The sequence below is a fragment of the Solea senegalensis genome, linkage group LG8, assembly GCF_019176455.1.
Source record: "Solea senegalensis isolate Sse05_10M linkage group LG8, IFAPA_SoseM_1, whole genome shotgun sequence".
Lineage (NCBI taxonomy): Eukaryota > Metazoa > Chordata > Actinopteri > Pleuronectiformes > Soleidae > Solea > Solea senegalensis.
In genome coordinates, this window is record NC_058028.1 from 17,023,434 (window position 1) to 17,040,851 (window position 17,418).

The window sequence follows — 17,418 nt, forward strand, 5'->3', positions numbered from 1 at the left end:
GAATGTTTTAAATGTTTTGAGGGACAGTTTGAACTCACTAACATGTCAGTGTCATTTACAAAATGTTACAAAAAGCTTTAAAGTGAACTCTTTCAGAGACCCTTTAAAACATTCTTCTCCGCTTTAGGAGACAGTCGGATTACTACTCAGTTAATCTGAAATACACTTGCTCCCCAGACTGCCCAGAGGGGTTTTGGGGCTTGAAGTGCCAGTTCTCCTGTCCACACTGTCAGGACAGTGGTTCCTGCAACAAACTGAGCGGAGGATGTGACTGTAAGCCAGGCTTTACTGGAAACCTCTGCCAACATAGTGAGTATTAATCATATCGGGATTCAAGACACAAAACATTTAAGACTGCATTAACCAATCCCTCACATCTGTGCACTTCAAATAAACACATTGATTAGCAATATTTGAATAACTGAATGGTTCCAGGTGATATATTCCATAACGTTTCATCTAAATCAAACATATTCTTCTCTTCCTCTAACTGATTGTTTCTTTTGGCTCTGTGTTGTGTGCAGAGTGTCCTCCAGGTCATCATGGACCAGGCTGTTTAATGCCCTGTTCATGTCATGCTGACACCAGCTGTGACCCACACACTGGTCACTGCATCTGCCCTCCTGGCAGAACAGGCCATGACTGCGCAATCGGTAAGAACTTAAATTATTATTATTTTTTAAATAAAATAAATAAATGTTTTTAATTCATTTATTTACGTTGCCAGAAATCATAATGTAACAACACAGATTAATAATTCAGTAGCTTATATGTATAAACTATAACTGTCTCTGTAAACACTGCTGTCCTTCATAGCGTGTGAGTCTGGTTACTGGGGCCAAGGATGCATCAGTAAATGCCAGTGTCAGGACAACTCTCTAGGCTGTGACCCCGTCAACGGTCAGTGTATGTGTGAAACAGGCTTTACTGGAGACCACTGTGAAAAGAGTAAGTTCTCTTCTTGGATGACTCAAGAGACATAGATAAACAAATGCTGCCACCATTGGGTGTGTGCAGTCATAGCACTGTTTGCATTTATATCAGTAAAGTGAGAGAGAGTTGTTTTTTTTCTTACATGCTCTATTTTTTAACTTAAAATTGGTCTTGATAATCCTCCCTGATCATTTTTTTTGGTTTATTATGTTCACAGAGTGTGCAAATGGTACTTACGGGCAGGGCTGTACGCAGCAGTGTCAGTGTCAAAATGGAGCCCACTGTGACCATGTGAGTGGAGCCTGCACATGTTCCCCTGGATACACTGGCACTTCCTGTGAAAAGAGTAAGACTTATTTATTTTTTTCAGATGATAGTCTTGCATATTGAGATACTGTATGTAGGTTTTCATATGTGAGGGGCTTTTTACTGAAGTCGTAGGAACAATAGTCGGGAATACCATAGCACCATATGAAGCTCATGCAGATACTTTACTCAAATGATGCAAAAGCTGCTCACACTTTGACTTGAATTTCAATTAATCAGATAGTTGATAGACACAAAATTCTCATCTATAATTATCAAATTCTTATTTTTTAATTCAGTGTCATTTGAGCTTCAGATATACAGGGGTTTGCTGATATGTATTGTCTCATGAAATATTGAAGGATTTTGTCAAATTAAATCTGTATTCTTCTTGTTTTTGTTTTTCACAATTATCTGTATTTTTCACACCAAATTACATTTTTTTCGATCTGGAAAATGTCAATTTAGTGTTGGATGTTATGTGTGACGTTTGGGGTGAAGTTAACTCCAGTTTCTTGAGCTGTCTTTCTTTTTTGATACACTAGATGGCACTGCAGGATGTTATTTTCATCTTAACATCGTTTCCCCCCCAAGTTTCCTGTGAATCATCATCACACAGTTTCAATGAATCATCTGATTGCCCATGTACTGTCATGGGCAATACCATTTTTAAAACCACACGAATCCCAAGTTATAAATTGTATCAGTCGTACTGAAGTAGATGGACCGTATTTCACTGGCTGCAGACTCTTTTCATGCACACTGCTGTAGCAAAGCCTTGATGTAACTAATATTCATCTCTTCTTCATGATATTTGTCCTGAACAGCAAGACATGCCAGCAGTCCAAGAGTCTTAACAATAATAGATTTGCTCTTGATTATAGTCTTCTGACTCAGAGTGGCCTCATGTTATTATAAAGTGTAAGATTTACTGTAAGTGTACTACCAGGCCCAGAAATTCATACCACCTCCATAGTACACAGGGCATCGTAAATCATGGCCATGTCACACTAGAACAGAGCTCCACATCCCCAGTCATAACACCCTAATGGCCTCAGACACAGACGTCACTCTGATTGGACATTGCTGTGGAAATACAGCTATCGCTCTGACTAGATTGTGTTTGCTGAAGGCCTTTTCCCCTCAAACAGAGGTGTCCAGTTTCTCAGTCTTCTGCTGGGCCTCTTCCTTCAGGAGAAGTCAGGAAGAGGCCTGTGCCATGAGAAGGACCAGATCTCTCCAGTTCATCTGTTTCACAGAATCAAAATGACTTTTCAATGTTTGGTCCTGCGTGGGCAATTTTCATCCACACTCTGGCTTATATCTCATTATTCATGAAAATAACTGTGTGCTACATGACTGAGAAAGCTTGTTACAGTGGAGTGAGAGTATTGTTTCCCTGGGCAGGCCTGTGGTGCTGATGCTAAACATTTCAGTCAAGTCTTGTCAGAGTAAGCAAGTCGTTGTGCTGACATGGGTCCTGCACAGTGGACCACTGCTTGAATTAACATGGGCTACTCTCTGTTTCTGGTCTGCAGCTTTGATGTTTGCATCAAAACAGGGTTTTTTCTTTGTTTGCAGTGAAAAGAATCAACTCACACTGAACATCTGTGTTATAATCAAAGAAACAGTGTTGTTTAGTTGGTGTTGACCGCTTTCATTGTAGACCCTGAATAGCATCAGGATGTCCCATTCTGTGTTTTCTGCATCCTCTCTGTTTCTGTGGTCTGCTCTCTCTGGCTGTGTGGTCCCTGGACCTGCTTTATGGTCTGACAGCAGTGGCTCTTACACAACCAGAGATCTGGAAATAATCCTCCTGTCTGAAAGAGTTCATTTAGTCAAGAGATGGAGTGTTTCGGTGAGTGTGTGTGTGTGTGTGTAATGACTCTGCCTACCTATAAACAGAGACTCAGAGGGAAGAGTCTACATTTGCAAACACTTTCAGACACTCCGCTAATATCACATGACAGATTAATGCTTTGTGTTTAATATGGAATACCCATCGCCCCCTGCTGGCATAAACAAACAATAAAATCTCCCATTCAGAAGTGTCAGAGAAGTGCCTGAAGATGTAACATACAGCCTCTGTGTGCGGGAAAGTGCTTCAGCATGTTGTTGTGAAGACACCATTAAATGGGCGAACATCGCTCATTGTTGATAAGGTGGTTTATGTTTATGTTTGAACATCAGAGATGTGTTGAGCCCCTCTTTCACGGGTAAATAAATGATACATCACTGTAACATTTGTCCCGCAGGGTAGGAACTCCAGCTTGTTGCCATGGTGCCACTGTTATCACAAATAATAAGCAACATACAATAAACAGTGCTTTTTATTCATCACTAAAGACCCAATGTACAGCTGGGTTAAAATGACAGCATACTCGTGGGCTAGTTTTAATAAAATCGCTGCCTAACCACTACAGAGGCAGCCGAAGACGTCATGCTGTCAGAGTGGGAACACAGTGATGGTCACGCTAGATAATGCCAAGTAGCTAAGACACGTTTTTTAATTTGAGACCTTGAGGCAGGAAAAAAAGGGAGGACTGGGTAACATCATTGACTGCGGGAGGAGAAGGAAGGTATAATGCAAAAATAGGTAGGGGAACACCCTACATTGCAGTGGTGTGGCATTTAGAAGACATAAAACTACCACATTACACATTTTTGTAGCGCAGCCAATGTGTTTTCCTTTGGTAACACGGTCTGTTTTCCTTTGCTCTCTTCACAGTTTTAGAAGAGGTAGTATATAAATGAAATGAAAAAACCACTGAGATAACTGGGAAACCCTCAGCTTTTATCACATCTCAGTTTTTGGCAGCACCAAAGGAGCCTTTCTGTAAATAAAGACCAGAATAGGATGGCTTTTCTTTCTTTCTTTATTTCTTTCTTTTTTTTTTTGCAGAATACAACTATCTTGAATGAGTTGGGCTCCGATCTCTTGGGTGACAAATTGAGCCATCAAATATAGTCTGTGAATAAACAGACTGAGTCATTCTTTCCTGCTCTGGCGGAGTCACGCTCACAGACAATATTTACTTCCCAGTAGTGGAAAGGCTCATTCATCCCTCGGCCTCTGGCTAGGTTCTTGTGGATTGGAGGCACTGTGTTTACCAAACTCTCTTGAGTGTCAATTGACTCTACACACACTGAAACAACTCCTTAAGAATGGAAAACAGATTCTTATGCTGGTATCTCCTCGCATCGGCAGCAATACTGTAAGCGTGTGTGTGTGTGTGTGTGTGCTGGGGGTACAGTAACCTGGCTTTGTTTTGCAGTGTATTGGTGGGGCCTGTGGACTCAGCAGGTGCTCTAATTACTGGCTCTCTGTGCCCCATCTACCCCCCAAAAGGGAACAGCCTCTGAGCTGCTATTGACTTTGATGTGGCCCAGATCCACCACACATGTGGGACATGAGCTCACTTAACGAACACAGACGCTCTGCAAATGAACAGCCGCAGCGTGGTACTGCCATTTGATATTGGTATTTCCAGTAGGTGGTAAGACAGAGAGGGAAAGTAGAGGGAGGAGAAGGGAGTTGGAGATGAAGAAAGGAAGAGAAAGAACAAACTAAAATTTAAAAAAAGTTGGCATCTTAACCTTTTCCTCTCCTCTTTTGTGAAGCTGCCAGTTCTAACCAGTCGGATGTTTTATCTTGGCCCACAGTGTGCCCGGATGGCTTTTACGGTCTATACTGTGGCCAGATGTGCGAGTGCAGGAACGGTGCCCGCTGCCACCACATCACAGGAGCATGCCTATGCACCGCCGGCTGGGCAGGACCACACTGCATTCTGGGTAATGGAAGCCACATCATTAAAACGGGGTGTGAGGGAGGCCCTCACTGTAACCCATCAAGACATCCTCTCCTTAAACACAACTAGGATGTGTTTGTGAACAATTATCTCTATAATGAGACATGGCCAATGACTGTTTTAGGGATGGGTAAGGGTGCTGAAAGGGGGGAGGACAAGAGTTCCCTCCGGCACATACGGTTTAATGGTGGTCTATTCTGGATAAACGCACCCACGTGTTTATAGTGATCAACATTAGCGTAGGGACAACTTAACTTGGAAGAATACTTTAGTAGTTAACCAGTCACTGCTCTCATGTTGATGCCCTCTTTTTAATAAATCCCATTAAATGCCCACTAAGGATCGGAGTCTGTCATTCTGCAGTCTTGTTCAAGACTCTCCTCTTGCCACAGCTATTTTGTGGTCCTACTATGCAGAGCCAGAGTCAGCAGAAAGCTATCAGCATGGTTTAATGGTACATCTCTGTCATTAGTGCATTTTCCTCTTTCAATATGTGTGTCCCCTCTCCCACAAATTGTCCTAATATGTTTTCAGTGGATGTAGCTGCAGCTCAGAGCTTGTTGTGTGTGTGCAGAATGCCCGGAAGGTCACTTTGGAGAGCAGTGCAGTCAGACCTGTGTGTGTCAGAACAGAGCCAGGTGTGACCACATCACTGGGCGGTGTAGCTGTGCAGCGGGATGGATGGGTGTGAACTGCCAACTCCGTGAGTCTCTCATCACTCTCACATACCATTGTAAAAAACACACTCCATAAACCAGCATTCGTTAAAAATCTAACATCTAACATGCTTGACTTATTTGTTAAAGCGACATTATTATGAAGAAGAACTCGCTGAGTGTAATGCTTTCTAAATCAAAGCAAACACATTTCCTTTTTATCGGTATAGTGTCAATATTATAGAGATATAATTTTTTTGTCTTGGTATGGATTCATACAAGTAGACGCTGGCTTTGGATGTGAACACAGTGAGACAGACAGGATTCAGTTCTCATTATCAATACTTACTAGAATTATCTTTCATTCATTTAACTGCCGGCACTGTGGTGTGTGTGTGTGTGATTTTAGCTTGTCCACCAGGACATTATGGAGAGGACTGTTCTGGTCAGTGCCTGTGTCAAAATGGAGGCTCCTGTGACAGCGTGACTGGGCAGTGCACCTGTCCACCTGGCTGGACTGGAGACGCTTGTGAGTTAGGTAAACCCTGTCTCCTTTATATTGGGCTCTTATAGGGAATGCAACCTATGCCAGCTGACGTATGGTACAGTCACATGTACAGGCAATTTAGCGCACCATGTATATCTTTAGATTACTGGAGGACTTGAGATTTGGTATAGAAAGGCCACATGTGGAACATGCAGGTTCCAAACCACTGTAGCCTAAAGTAACAGTGCTCATTCCTGCTGCCAACTTTGAACATACATGATCAAACAACCTTTATAACAGTAAAAAAACAAAAAAACTACTATAAAAACTGTAATTTCCTTCTCTCCTAGAGTGTGAGGAAGGACGTTATGGAGAGAACTGCATGCAGACCTGCAGTTGTACAAAAGGAGGGAGATGTGACAAGGTGACAGGAGGATGTGTGTGTCAGCCTGGTTGGATAGGACAGCTGTGCCAGTCAGGTGACTTTCTGGACTCTCCACATCACCACCGTTGTACCACAGCATATCAGTTTGTATTGCATTTGTATTCCCTGTAATCCCTGCTGCATTTACTCACAACTCACTGTAGCACCAGCACGAAAAAGCAAACTTTACTTACTGATGGAATCATGAAACTTTCTGTATCAAAACAGCTCGTACAATTAGGTTTGGGTCAATTCTGTCAGCACAAAACCTCGCCCAAAAGTATTTGAAGGTTAATACCTGTTTGTTTTGTCTGAAGCTTGCTCCAAGGATTTCTTTGGCGAGAGCTGTGAGCAGAGGTGTGACTGCGTCCATAGTCCAAGTTGCCATCATGTGACAGGACGCTGTGAGTGTGAGCCAGGCTGGAGAGGGCCCAGGTGTGACAAACGTGAGTGTTCAGAGCAGGAAATTGCAAGTTGATGAAAATGACGTCATACAAGCTTTAAATAAGAGGGAAACTGACCGTGTGCCTGCATTTATCCATCCCAGCTTGCCTCCCAGGAACCTACGGAGCTTCCTGTGCCCAGCAGTGTCAGTGCCAAGCTGGTGTGTCCTGTCACCACAAGACAGGGAGTTGTGGCTGTGCAGCTGGACTCACGGGGCCTGGCTGTGAGAAAAGTAAGACCACAACTTAATAAACAAATGCAAAGCGTTGTTGTTTTTTACATGATTAAGTTTGTGTTTCAAAGGTCCAGAGTGAGAATGTATTGTCTTTCAGTGGTGAACATGCAGGTTGCACCCAAATGAGTAACCCCCACCACACCTTGTGATATCTAGGTGAAGCTACATTGGGTTTTAGATCAATTGTTATCACAAAAAGCCTGTGTTTATTTTGCACATTCTCCGCTACTGTAGGAACATCAGAGGACCACTTCCAGGGCTCACTCTAATGTAAAGAAAACAATCATGTGATCATAGCAACTGGCAAACGTTAAGGATGTCACCCAGCACAATCAGAACTCCATAGTCCTGGCACCATGTTGAGATTTTGCAACCAGAAACTCACAGATGACAACCAGGCTCAGAGTGGGTGATACCAGCTGTCAATCAGACGAGTGTCCGCTCACATGTGCTGTGCTTTATCATCTGTTTTCCTCAAAATGGGATTCACAAAAAAAAAATTCCGATGTTAGAAACCATTTCCCTATTCCAGTTCTTTTTGAAACCAGTGGCTGCTCAGTGTATTTTCACTTTCAGCTAGGCCTCATTCGCCAAACCAGACTATTTCCACTTTTTATAAACAGTCTATGGAAAACATAATCATGAATATTCAGTTATGGCCAGTAAAAGCCCCTGAAATCCCACGTACAAGAGCATTAATGGTAAACAGCTGCTTTGAATTTGTTTGTTAAATCTCCCAAATGATTTTATCTACAGTATAACTGGTTATTGAGAAAGCCTTGGCACCCAGATAACATCACTGTCATGCATTTAAAACCATTTGGCTGACACGAATGCCCCTCTGATAGAAACACTGTCACACCACAATGCACCACTTTCATCAGGAGGAAAAAATGCATCATGGGATTGAACTGATCAGGGAGGATCCTTCTGTTAATACTAATTAAATTTTCCCTTTTCCTCGTCGTTCCTCCTGGGAAAGATTAACATTTATTACATTCCAGGAAATGTATTCCACACCAGCACTAAAGCCTCACTGTCACAGCACTTTATGCTAATGTTCCATTATTTAGACTATACCCTTTAGAACTGTATACGAGCAGCTCCGCGACTCCCCTCGCTCTTCTAGCTCCCTTCCTCTCCTCACACACTCCCCAGACATCTGATAAATGTTACACACCGGTTGCCAAGTAAAACAGAAGGCATTGTTTTTGTCTCCTCGGTGGCGGATAAGGGCTTTTGGAAGGCAGACATGCATAATGACAGCGCCGTAATTGCCTCTTTAGTCTGGAGTCCTTTCTTATCTGTCCCCTACGCTGCCTGCTGCTGCCTGATTGAGTAGCTGAGTGTTGTGGTCTCACCCGAAAACATGTTCGGTTCACAGATTCATCTTGTTCGCTGTGACTGATTGTCTGTGGACTCCATTCGTTATTGTGATGAGTGTATACGTATGTACGGAGCAAGAGTGTGTGAAAGAATGTCTCTGTGCATCCATCTGGGTTTGGGCACCAGGGAAAGTTGTTGGGAGTTCAGGTTGTGTCTGCTCTGCTCGATTAATTAAACAGTGTGCAATGCAGTTCACCGTCATGTTGTCATTCCCTTCTGTTGTATGTCACGTGTTTCTGAATCTTAGCATGTCCTGCTGGCATGTTTGGACACATGTGCGGCCAGCTGTGCCAGTGCTCAGGTGACCAGGAACAGTGTCATCCTGTGACGGGGAAATGTAGCTGCTTACCTGGTTACTCTGGGACACACTGTGAGCTGCGTAAGTAAACTGTGTTGTGTCTCGTGTCAGTGTGGACCGGGAAATGAGTACAGATTAGCCCAAACTGTAGATTTCCATAGAATTATGACACTCTATTACTATCATTTCACCCTTACACAAAACAAAACTAATCCATCCCTTTTCTACCGCCAGTCCCAGCTGACATAGGGTGAAAGGCGGGTCACAGTCCATCACAGGCCCACATAGAGACACACAACCATCCACTCTCACACCTTTGATCAATTTAGAGTGTCCAATTGGCCTAATCCCCAAATCTGCATGTTTCTGGACTGTGGGAGGATTGAAACCACACACACAGGGAGAACATGTAAACTCCATGCAGAAAGGCACAAAACAAACCATTCTTCTTAGCTCTGGCAACTGTGTATAACCTAAAAAAAATATGACAGTTTCCTTTCCTTCATTGCGTTTTGTGACGAGGATGTCAAAGGGAGCATTGACGATAACATGTGAAGCTCATTTGATTTACTTGATAATTGTCTTACAGTTTTGAGAATTCTTCCACAAGCAATAAATCAGTAATGGCACTATCTGGTTGTAACACAAAAATGTGCAAATTTGATTTATAACCATAATTCCCGCACGAGTCATCACCCTCAAACTTACTCCTGCAAGTCTAAATGAATCCAGGATGAATGAAAGGAAGTACACCTTCAATGACAAACATGGTTTAATTCCCATAAAGTTGCCGACATTTACTATACTCAAACTAAATAAAATGATTGGTGGCCTCTCTCTCTCTCGTGTGATGTAATGGCCAGTGCTTACCTGTACTTTTTCTTGTCTTCATTGCTTTTTGTGTCCAGGATGTCGAGCCGGGACCTTTGGGCCAAACTGTAAGTCCAGATGCAGCTGCACTAACGGCGGTCGCTGTGACTTCAGGACTGGAACTTGCTACTGTCCTCCTGGCTTCATAGGAGCGGACTGCAGCACAAGTACCTTTACTATCATTACATGATGAAGACCTTTTGATGCACAGTTTTTTTGTGACTTAAGGCGGGTTTGTTTTTTTCTCTTTTGCAGGTTGTCCAAGTGGGTATTATGGGAAGGACTGTGCTAAGCTGTGCTCCTGCAGGGAAGGAGGACAGTGCCACTCAGCAACTGGGAGGTGCATCTGTGCACCTGGTAGAGTGGGACAGTCTTGTCAACAAGGTAACTCTGTGATTTTTAACTGACTGGTAAGCTCTCACACAGAAATCCTTATTTAAGTTTGTTAACAACTTAAATAAAGTTAAGCTGAAAGTGTATGACTATTTAACATAGAGTTCAAGTTGCACTTTTGAGGACAAGAAGAAATGACTATCTACTAAATTGCGAGCGCCAATTCATCATTCAGCTTTCGAGATAGACATCAAACTTTGTTTGTAGTCGGCCTTTTATCTTAAGCCAATCTCTGGAGCATATAAAGAGTCACCACTGAGGCTGACATGCATCACTGGGAATCACTGGCCCTAATGAGTTCTTCAGAAATAGCGGACCTAACTGGAAAGTGAGAATCAACCGCTAAAATGAGTGTGTATTTTTCAACATTTTCACTGTATATTTAAGTAACAGATTCTTCATTTCCTTCAGTCTGAGGCCACTGACGATCACAGAGATTTATTCTTTATTTTTTTTTCGCGCCAAACAGATACAGAGTTTTGTAATCTCCTCCTTTATCAGCAATTCAGCTGGATTACAAGTGTGGGGCTTTCCAGGACTCCTTTTGCTGAATGTTGTCCTTTTTTGCCTTCTGCATGTACTTGGACTCACCACCTATTAAGTCCCTCTTGTTGAATGTTTACAGAGACCTATAAGTAGCTTGTTCTCTGTCTTCCGTATCGCTGGATCTGGAAAGGAAGCAAATAAATAAACAGGGAAATCAAAGACAGCTTGCTTATTGTGTTCCCAATCTAAATTACCCGAAGAAGCATGATTATTCTTTTGTATCAGTGCCAAATTAGACTACTTTAATGAACTGTTGCTTAAATAAATAGGAATGTGGTTTTGTAGTGCTCGTCTTGTTCTGATGTTTCCTGACGATCGTGTCCCCAGCTTGTCTGAGAGGACGCTATGGCCTTCAGTGCAGAAATACATGCAGCTGTCAGAATGAAGGCCAGTGTGACCCTGTTGACGGATCCTGCAAATGTGGACTGGGCTGGACTGGACCGAGTTGTGACAGAGGTACGGACACAACAATACTGGCCCAAAAATGGCATTGGAAAAAACAACAGTTAGTTTACTGACAGCTTCACATACTGCGTGTCTCTCTCTTTCTGTGTGTGTTTAGCCTGTTCACGCGGAAAATATGGGCTCGATTGTGCACACGACTGTCCGTGTCTCAACAACGGGACTTGTGACCGCTTCACTGGCACCTGCAGATGTGCTGCTGGATACTACGGCCCCTCCTGTCAACACAGTATGCAAACCCTTACTTATAATACTATATTCATGGGGAATCATTCAGATTTTTATGTTTCCTCTTGAATAAACACTGACATGAGTATGATTACAGGTCCATATTTAATCATGAGCCTTTCGAAGACTTGCTAAGCTAAGTTCTGTTCCTTGTATTTTACCCAGAATGCACGTCGGGGTTTTTTGGTTTGAATTGTGGCCAAAGCTGTGACTGCAAAGTGGGTCAGATGTGTGACCACGCAACAGGACAATGCATATGTCCACCGGGCTACTATGGCTCCCAGTGTCAAAGAGGTGAGTACATCCAAGCATCAGAGGTGCGGAGCAACATCTCCAGTTCTCCAGTAAGACGGACACACTGTCATGCTCACAGTTGCAGTGTTGTGTGCTTATTAAAAAAATGAAATACATTTATGGGTGTTCTGGCAGGCAGGCAGACAGATAGACAGACAGATGGGTTGGCAGGTAGGCAGACAGGCTTGGTATTTGATGAGATACAGGTGTTTCCTGGCTGCTTAATGCTTTCCTGTTACATCGTGGTGCCCTCCTGCCTGCTCGCGGGGCTCTCAGCCGCAGCGTGAGCGCCTAAACGGCCACTTCAGTCTCAGCAGGAGATTTGACTGTGCATTGCAGAGCAGTTATAAGGCAGCTACAGACAGACAGACAGACAGACAGACAGACCTAGCTCAATCTGTGTGTGTGTGTGTGTGTGCACGTTTTCTCATTACAAAAGCACTTCTGTGTTAAAGTCAATCCGCTTTTGCTTTGTTCCTTAATTGTGTAATTGTGCACAGCTACGTGTGTGTGTGTGTGTGTGTGTGTGTGTGTGTGTGGTCTTGTGTTTTCACATGTAAACCATCTCACTGTCTGGAAGAAGAGGAAAGTGAATGTTGCTCATTTAAGTGCTTTAACCGATCATTTTTGTGACAAAGCAAACAGATAAATAAGTGATATCTTTCTATTAACTTTGAAAAACAAAAGTAAATAATCTCTTCAAACATTCAAACTAATGTAAAATTAGTCCAAACCATTGCGATTAATCCTATCAGCTCCACATCTCTCCCTCTCTCTCAGTCTTTAGATCTTGTGTTATCCCGGCGACATTCCAGCGCTGCACACAGGAAGTGGTTTGTTTTACATCAAGACACACTGAATCTAATAAAGTGAAATGGCTGCAAACTGGTTCAATTTTGACTGAACTGCTCAAAAAAACCTGATGTGTACACACACATGCTGCCCCAGTCAGGTCTGATAGTATTGTTTGTCAGATTAGACAGATTGTTGTGGAAGGACACATCGTTTACTATAGAGGGACACTCCCATCATTACCTGTCATCAGTTGAGCTGTCCTCCCTCTTGTCGTGGTTCCTACTACGTCTGTGTGTTGTTGTTGTTTTCAGGTTGTGAGCCTGGCGTCTTCGGACTGAGCTGTGCAGAGTCGTGTAACTGTGCCGGTGAGGCCCCGTGTGACCCAGTGACTGGACGCTGCCTCTGTCCCCCTGGAAGGACAGGAGAGAGATGTGAGAAAGGTAGATGACATTATGAATTATATTCATGTTACTGACATTTAGGAAACACATGTTTTTCATTCATTTTTGTCATATTTCTAAATCCCTCAATCCTCTGCACTCTGTCAGAGTGTGGTGGGGATCATTTCGGCCCTGACTGCTCCCTGCCATGCCAGTGCTCCCGTGGGGTCCGCTGTGATGGGCTGAATGGGCGATGTCTGTGTCCTCTCACCTGGCTGGGCCCCACATGTAGTGAAGGTATTCCTAATACACACACACACACACACACACACACACACAGTCTGTAAAGCTGAAGCAGCTTTAGTGAAAGTCATGAAGTGTGAGAGGCTGAGCCCCATCACTCTGCGTGTCACCCTGTCTCCCTCAATAGCTGTTCCTGTCTCATGACAGTTATTTTAATCTGCGCCCAGCATGGAGCCAGACTTGAGGCTGTCTTCGTTTCACCTCCTCAAAGCCAAGCACACGGGAGACCACGCACCAGTTATTTCGCCTCCACAAACCCCAGAACATTTGCTTTTGATTTTCAAATAGTGCTGATGTCTTCTCCGTTTCTTTTGGTTTTTTTCCCTCCTCTTTTCAGCGCCGCTACATCAAACCCCCAGACTGTTGAACTTCTCCATGTCCCAGAGAAAGAGAAGAGCGGGCAGCAAAATCACATAACCCGAGCAGAGGCGCTGACTCCTGACCGGACATTTGAACACAGGGTTTGTCTGTGTGGAGCATTTCTGAGATCATCCTTGTCAAAGTGGTGTGGGTAAAACTACGTCATTTGTTGCGGACCTGGTACCCAGCTGTCAGACTTTACTGGCAGTCTATCACACTTACACTGCAGCATACTCATCATCGCTGAGACAAGGTTATCAAACAGTGATCCTGACATGTGAGGGGCCCTCAGAGGACCATGAACTCTAAACCTACCCCACACCATAAGATTTAAAGTCCAGGGTTTCACAGACTACCTGCTTCACATCTGTTCCTATTCCTAATTTGGTTTCCAGTTTGACATTTAATGAGTTGTTAAGGGTTTAGTTTCTTTCTTATGGATGTTTGCACAAGACATGTGACTGAATCGCAGGCTCTCCTGTAACCAGAGAGCTTTTACATCTCCTACCAACACTTAGCGTTTTCTGTTAGCGTCCATAAAATAAGACTTGACGGTGGTGTGTAGCACAACGGCATGCCAGGCATATTTTTGGTTTAAATTAAACGTGTCTAAAACAGATTTGGAAATTAATGGGTGATGTAAAAGTGTAACGCCACACATACAGTACGCCGGCTGCAGGCATGTGACCTCCAACAGTGTAGTAAAACAGAGGAGCCATAAAATGTTGAAGCAGAGGGTTTTGGTTAACGTTTAAATGTGGGACTTTCTTTGATACATACTTTAAGATGTATAAAATACTCAGCTTTAAGGAATAATTGTATAAAGTTATAACTTACCTCAGCTAGGCTTCCTTTTGCAAACGGAAGCTGAGAGATGTCACCGGCAATCAGGCTCCTATTGGGCGATACCAGCTGTCAGTCGCACTGGTGTCCACTCCTATGTGCCGTCATTTATCTTCTATTTCCCTCTAAATGGGAACATAATGGTGGCTCTTCAGTGTATTTTTTACTCTTGCATTGGCCTGAAGGCGATGTCCACTTTTCTTTTATACAGTCTATAGAACATTTTCCATGACGTTAGCACATCTTGATCATTAATCGTATCTGAGCACAGAGCAGCTTTGAACAGCTCGAAAAGACAAACATCATTCTGCACAAAGAAGTGCAAAGGTCCCAGTGAACTATCAGTAAACACATATTCATTCATTCATTCATTTTGATGGTCTGTGGGTGAGGCTGAGCCAATCCCAACTGACAATGGGGAGAGGCAGATACACTGCGTGCAGGTTTCCAGACTATTGCAGAGCCACATAAAAATGCTGCAGGTTTACAATGCACATTTTTGGATGTAAATCAAGTTCATCAAATTATAATAAAGTCATTTTTAAAGACTTTTCAAATTATATATTCATACTCCTGATGGCTTTTAAACACTGCATCTTTGATTTATTCTAAACTGATTAATTGGGAATCTTTAGAGGAATTCTTATTTATTTTCTCATACGCCAACTTTTTAGTTATCGCTTAACAATATTATGACCAGTGTTAGTACCACATTTCTTTTTATCGACATTAATTACCGATTTCTTGGTCGTAGAGCAGTGTGTTGGTCGCAAAATACTGCAGGCAATGTTTGCACTTGTTTCAAATCTGTGTGAGCGGCCCTGAATCGTGATTCACAGCTGAAGATGCAGAGTCTCTCAGAAAGAAATGATATTAATACGCGAACATCCGTGTTCACACTCACCACAGCATGAGATTACAAGTCCAGTATCACCGCTGTGGTCAGTTATTGTACATGTGCAGATCATTTGATGGACAAACTCTAACAGGAGTTTTGTGTGTATTATTTCTCAGGTCATTTATCAGTTGTGCGGCGTCAACGGCGCGACATTGAACCATTTTGTTTGATTTGATAAAAACATTCTTTTTTTACGTTTTCTTGGTGTTGTCCTTTTGTTTCCTCGATGATTGCGTTTGAACCACAACAAAGAGGAGAAGAGCAATGAAAGAAATGAAGTATGAAAACATTCAGGGACATGTTATCCTCCATTTGTGACTTATGAATGCATCATTGCAAGGTGTGGATTCGTATGAAGCCCGAGCTGTGTCGGGGTGAAGGGAAACAGTAAGGAATGGAGGAGAGAGGTTCCAGCTGTCATAGAGACCTATGGGATCATGAGTGTGTGGATATGTCGGTGTGTGTTTTTGTGTGAGGCTACTACCAGGCATCTCTCATCAGCCCGAGAGGGGTCAAGCATTAAGGCCATGTCTGCCTGCCTGATAGGCGTATAAGGCACCTGAGCTGTGTACAACGCTGGTGTGAGATGTGTGTTTCTGCCTGTTGTGTGTCAGAAGAAGAGAGAGTGCTATCCCTGAAGCATTTGTCATGTGCGCTGGAGCATTTTCTCTTTTATCGGTCAGAAGTGGCTGTGGTCCGGCAGGTGTCGGGACCAAACACGCACACCCCGGTATCCAGCATCCCCGAGGTGAGTGATGGGTGAACGGGCCCGACGGAAAAGGATGGAGCACCCCCACCACCACCCTCTCTCCGGTGTGGCTGATGGATGGGGGGGTTGCTGCAGCTCGCCCCGTGTTGTGACAAGCAGCAGATGTTCTCCAATAATGTTTATCGGCCGGGCCTTCATCTTCAGATGACACACACCTGTTTCCAGTCAAACAGGCCCAGAGAGGCCATCCATCCACAGACTGCTGGGTGGCCACTGCACCGCTGGATCAGGCCTCCGCACATTTAATGCCGGGTGCCACAGCAGAGAGCAGTGCCACAAATGAGGAGCTGGCATGTGAGAGGACATTAAAATGCTAGAAGTTTTTTGGCTTTTAAAAGAAGAAAAAAGAAGAAGCTAATTGGAAAAGAAACAGATGCGGACATGGTTTTTGATAGACTTAAATTACCTCTATACTTAGGAAGCCACTTTTGTTTTATTACAAGTGCATGAAAAAATATGAGGGGGGAAAAAAGGCCTACTGTTGTATGTGTGCTGGCTTAAATGGAGTGAGAGAGGGAGAGAGAGAAAGAGAGAGGAGTGCAGGAAATCAGTGATGAAATAGCCCGTAAAAGGTGAGATCGCATCATGGGTACTTTTTGGCTGTAATTACGCGCACGCCACTCTTTGCTAAAGAGATTCTATCACTTTACTGCCATAGCTCCACATCCCAGAGATAATTTCTGCCCCTCTGCGTTGAACCAGATCTCCCAGAAGACCGTGGCGTTTTTGAACTCCAGCTGACAAAGCTGTCGGCTCAGATAAAGGAATGAAGGGGAAAACCATTTCAACACGTCCTGCACCATTTGTTTGGTTGTTGCCTGGAAAAATAAATGCTAAATGTTGAGGCCGCATCAAGATTTGTATCAACGAACTCTCCCACACTCTGGAGTCTGTGTGGTGAACAGAAGTCATCCTGGGTTTAGATGAATCTCCTTCTCTGACCCCGAAAAGTATGAAATCTTTCAACAAAATGACAATTTCTATGTTGTAAGTTGAATTTTTATGTTTATTTTATTACTTGGTGCAGTGTAAATGTGTGATTGAAGGAAGGTGTACATCGCCATTTCAACCACTGGATGGTGCTCATAAGGGAAAAGAGAGTGAAAGTGTCTCTTGATCTAAATACATAATGTCTAATACTGATGCATATTTATATATTTATGACCCTAAACTGCTGTATACACTCTCTGTTATGTGGAGCTGAAGGCCTGATGAGCTACTTTCATATCTGATGCACGATGATCCATGAGCAAAGAATGCGATGATTCCAATAACTCAACAACGCCTGTCCTGATGAGA

The 17,418-nt window shown here is 43.3% G+C and overlaps 1 protein-coding gene across 1 annotated transcript in view; it reads left to right on the top strand.

The window, feature by feature from the left end:
• The window catches only part of megf6 (multiple EGF like domains 6), a 46,194-nt gene extending 30,652 nt beyond the window's left edge, over positions 1 to 15,542 (top strand). The window contains exons 20-38 of the mRNA XM_044032897.1: positions 178 to 309; positions 525 to 653; positions 817 to 948; positions 1,151 to 1,279; positions 4,903 to 5,031; positions 5,623 to 5,751; positions 6,114 to 6,242; positions 6,542 to 6,670; positions 6,933 to 7,061; positions 7,163 to 7,291; positions 8,928 to 9,059; positions 9,887 to 10,015; positions 10,104 to 10,232; positions 11,115 to 11,243; positions 11,350 to 11,478; positions 11,643 to 11,771; positions 12,878 to 13,006; positions 13,115 to 13,243; positions 13,587 to 15,542. Coding sequence (XP_043888832.1) covers positions 178 to 309; positions 525 to 653; positions 817 to 948; positions 1,151 to 1,279; positions 4,903 to 5,031; positions 5,623 to 5,751; positions 6,114 to 6,242; positions 6,542 to 6,670; positions 6,933 to 7,061; positions 7,163 to 7,291; positions 8,928 to 9,059; positions 9,887 to 10,015; positions 10,104 to 10,232; positions 11,115 to 11,243; positions 11,350 to 11,478; positions 11,643 to 11,771; positions 12,878 to 13,006; positions 13,115 to 13,243; positions 13,587 to 13,666 — 2,411 coding nt within the window. The 3' untranslated portion in view covers positions 13,667 to 15,542. The remainder of the gene's footprint in view (positions 1 to 177; positions 310 to 524; positions 654 to 816; positions 949 to 1,150; positions 1,280 to 4,902; positions 5,032 to 5,622; positions 5,752 to 6,113; positions 6,243 to 6,541; positions 6,671 to 6,932; positions 7,062 to 7,162; positions 7,292 to 8,927; positions 9,060 to 9,886; positions 10,016 to 10,103; positions 10,233 to 11,114; positions 11,244 to 11,349; positions 11,479 to 11,642; positions 11,772 to 12,877; positions 13,007 to 13,114; positions 13,244 to 13,586) is intronic.
• The last annotated feature ends 1,876 nt before the right edge of the window (positions 15,543 to 17,418 follow it).